Source organism: Fibroporia radiculosa, assembly GCF_000313525.1.
Source record: "Fibroporia radiculosa TFFH 294 genomic supercontigs, scaffold4893, whole genome shotgun sequence".
Taxonomy (NCBI): Eukaryota; Fungi; Basidiomycota; class Agaricomycetes; order Polyporales; family Fibroporiaceae; genus Fibroporia; species Fibroporia radiculosa.
The window spans coordinates 4,526-8,302 of NW_012133724.1; the positions used below are offsets into that span (position 1 = coordinate 4,526).

The following is a 3,777-nucleotide window of genomic DNA, read 5'->3' on the forward strand; positions in this document are numbered from 1 at the left end:
AGGCCGAGCTGGGCTGTCCGCAAGGTGTCGGGCTTGCGTTCTTGCGTCGTTCGGACGGTTGTACCTATGTATTGCCCTTGTATGTCCTCGATGCTTTGCTGCAATGTATCTCTGCAATCAGCCTTGTTGTGCCGTCACTTCCTCGTTTGAGAGGAGAAGGGGCTGAATACGGTAGGTTCTGGTCTCCTCCCCGGACGTGTCCAATGAGATCTGAGGGGTCCGAATCATATGAGATAGAAAGTTGTCACACGCCAAGTCCGCACGAGTCGTCGGCGCCTCGCACTCTTTCCTCCGCATCTTGCACTAATCACCGGGGCCAACGCAGCGAAGCTTGAGCTTGAGGTCGATGGGGGCTTGGCAGAGAGCACACACGGAATTCAGGCCTTGCATGAGGGCCCTCGTCACCGCGGCCGGGCCCGACTTGGACGTGTCGAGTCCGTGTCGACACTGCCTAGGACGTTGCTTGAACCGACTGGGACGAGTGTGTTGACAGCGAGCTTTGGAGCGTGGACTCTAGCGCGGGGATACTGATAGCCAAGCGTAATGCGGCCAAAGAGTGGCGAGCGCACTTGTATTGGGCTGCCAGTGTCAGTGCCGGTGTCGACCAGCTGGGGCTGATAGTGGAGATGGGCTCGCTTCGAGGAAGGCAGCAAGCGATCCGTGTCGACAGGCCTGAATTAGGAGAGCAAGACACACAAACCTCCCAATCCCAGAGGCCACGGACGGTAGTGCCCGGTGTAAAGTACTGATGGCCGGTCGTCACTGTCTTCCCTGCTCGCCTGCAAACAAGCTTCAGATTGCCACTCCCACTGGGCTTCGATGAACTCCCTAGTGGCGTGGATGAGTGCCGTCTGCTGGTGCGGACATTAGATCATGGCAGGAAGCATGGTTTGTCCCCTATAAAGCTAGTCCCCCGTCCTTCAGAGTCGTGAATGGTCGTTAGACCTTCGCGTCGTCGTCGTCGTCGTCGTCTCCCCCTCCTCTTCCTCTACCACCATGTCTGACTCTTTCCCTGCTGTCGCGTCCAAGCGGCTCTTGTCCGGCCTGCTCTCCAGCCTCACTTCTTTCGCCCTCAACACTGGCGTCCTCGTCTGGGATCTCAGTCTGACCTTTTACAATCTCTTCGCACCCCTACTCCCAGAGAACAGTGTCGTTCCAGAGGGCTGTCCGGGTGCACACGGTGTGTGGCCCGAGTACGTGCCCCCGACGTCTGCAGACAGCCGCTGCTCTTGTCCTGCACTGAACGCCATGGCCAACCACGGTGAGCACTCTGTCTCATCCCCGCCCCTCGCTGCTCATCCCCGCCAGGCATCCTCCCACACTCTGGCCGGGGCATCTCGTTCCGTGCCCTTACCGCCGCCTGTCGCACGACGTATAATACCTCTTCCAGCTTCTCATTCTTCGTCCCCTTCTTCGCCGCAAACATGCTCAACCGCAACTACTGGGCCGACTCGTTTGACCTGCGCGACATTGACGTCCACAACGGCATCGAGCACGACGCCTCCCTTATCCGTGCGTTCCGTCCCTCTGCGCGCGCGCCACCTGCTGACCTCGTTACCACTTGCACCAGGCGAAGACACCTTCCACGTGCCTAACCAGGGCCCGCCATGTCCCGCTCTCATCCGCGCCCTCCTTGCGAGCGCCACCGGCCCCGGGGGCGTCCTCACTACCGACGACCTCGCCCGCGTCTCTGCCGCGCGCCGCGCACACTGTCGGCGCACCAACGGCCAATTCAGCCTCAACACCTTCCATCGCCTGTTCGGCAGCACCAAGTACGTCCCGCCCCGCGTCCGCCTCCCGCGCCCCCGCTGACCTCCCGCAGCTCCGCGACGCTGCTGACCATCTTTGGCGGGCGCGTCGATGACCTCGCGGTCGTCCTCCTTGAGGAGCGCCTCCCCCCCGGCTGGCAGTCCCGCGTGCGCCACCCCGCAGGCCTCACTTTTACGCAATTCCAGCCCACCATCCTGCGCATCGAGCTCGCCATCCAGGAGGGGTCCGCGCCCGAGGGCACTGACAAGCGTGCGTGAGCGTGCAAGAAGCGGTGGTGGTGGTGGTGGCGGCGGCGGATATTTTGGGTTATATGCGTGCGTGCATGTATGTAGGCGGCGGATATTTCGCTCGCGCTGCGGGTCGTCGCGTAAATTTGGATCTATTTGAGTCGAGCGGACACGCGAGTCGCGCCGGCGGCACCTCGGCGAGGACGATCGCCTTTGATCGAGGACGGATGACGTCACGCGTCGTAAGCCGTGTGCTGTCTAGTGCACACACGGACAGAGCCTCAGGCTACAGCAAAGGTGACCAATGGCCCAGCGCCGTCCAAAGCATAAAAGCGTAGCGTAAAACACCAGACGTGTAGAGTTTGTTGACTAGAGCGAGCGCTAACTGGTGTAGCCGAGTTGCCCCAAACAATGGTGCCAGCAGCCCGAGTCACTGGTGGCCTCTTCCTCCCTCTTCCTCATCGCACGCGCCGCACCGCCCTTTCCGACTAGGGAAATCCCGACCTTGAAGCTTGAGACCTGACATGGCGCTCAGTGACCTCAGCAGCCCCGACATCGAGGAGCGCACCAGCACCCTCTCTTGCCTGCCGACCTCAGCTGCCACGCACCAGTCACTGGACCCCTCTGCTCTCGTGGGCGTGGCGACGGAGACCTGCGACGCCGGGTGAGCTGTTTCGCGGCCGCGATGTGCGTTCGGCTGATTTTGTTGATGGCTCCCCCAGCGATCCTCCGAACGACTCCGTGGCCTCAGAGAGCCCGGGGCTCCAGGCTGGGGCTGACGTCGGTGGCCCGGGGAAAGACCTCGCTTTCCTCAAGGAGGATCTGGCAGACTTGTCGCCCCAAATCGGAGAGGCTGAGAGTGCTCAGCGCTCCAGGGACAGGTGCCCCTCCCCCCGCGCTTTCGGACTTTGACCCGCAGCGACTCACACCTCGTTCATAGCTCCGAGCCGACTGTGCGATCGCAAAAGCGCCCTCGGGAGGACTCCCAGCCCGACGCACCGGCGAGGAAAAAGCAGCGGCGGCGGGGAAGGAAGGCCAAGTCGGGAGCGAATCCCGGGATATTTTTGCCGTACAGCGACGATGTCCCACTGCCCAGCAGAGAGCGGAAGCGTGCGGAGAGGAAAGAACGTAACCGCCGCCTTCGCGCAGCCAGAGCTCTAGACGTGTTGCTTTCGGATACGCGGGACTCAAGAACATGCTCATAATGGGGAGTGCATTTATCTACATCCATAGCACTTCCTATACTTCTGTAAATGAAAATTTTGCAATCTACATCATCAATTCATCTCAGTTGTTGCCTTCTCCATTATCATCTATCAGCTCCTTGATTCAACTCATCAGCTGATATATCATTCCATTTAACTTTGACAAAACTCAGTTTTATTGCCAATAGTCTCCTCTATTTAAAACCTAGTCTACCTCATTGTATGTCAAAGTATCTCACTGATACTTGATGCTAAAGCAAACCCTAACCCCAAACACTCACTTCTGATAGTTGAAAGGTGTTGGCTAGGTTGTTGATAAGCTGGCGGGCTTGCTAATGAGCTGGTAGGCTCTGAGAAAGCTTTGGGTAGGGGACAAAAGTATTGCAATATTTGCAACAGTTGTGTTGTGTCAAGGTATCGCCCTTGACCCTAACACTAACTCTAACCCTAAGACTCACTGGTGTAGCTTTGGTAGTTGCAAGGTAATAAGCTTGGCTTAGTACTTGAGAGTGGTTAACTCAGAGGAAGTTTAGAGTGAAGTAGACGAGGTAGACTGAGTAAGATCAGACTGCCAT

General features: G+C 58.5%; 2 protein-coding genes across 2 annotated transcripts; both read left to right on the plus strand.

The window, feature by feature from the left end:
* Nucleotides 1-996: 996 nt before the first annotated feature.
* FIBRA_08923 (uncharacterized protein) lies at nucleotides 997-2,027 on the plus strand (the record flags this gene model as incomplete). The annotated part of the gene is made up of 4 exons (XM_012330534.1): nucleotides 997-1,261; nucleotides 1,309-1,512; nucleotides 1,571-1,772; nucleotides 1,823-2,027. The coding sequence occupies 4 exons, from the start codon at nucleotides 997-999 to the stop codon at nucleotides 2,025-2,027; spliced, it is 876 nt and encodes a 291-aa protein (XP_012185924.1).
* A 494-nt stretch (nucleotides 2,028-2,521) lies between these two features.
* Nucleotides 2,522-3,202, plus strand: FIBRA_08924 (uncharacterized protein; the record flags this gene model as incomplete). The annotated part of the gene is made up of 3 exons (XM_012330535.1): nucleotides 2,522-2,661; nucleotides 2,720-2,878; nucleotides 2,938-3,202. The coding sequence occupies 3 exons, from the start codon at nucleotides 2,522-2,524 to the stop codon at nucleotides 3,200-3,202; spliced, it is 564 nt and encodes a 187-aa protein (XP_012185925.1).
* Nucleotides 3,203-3,777: the final 575 nt, after the last annotated feature.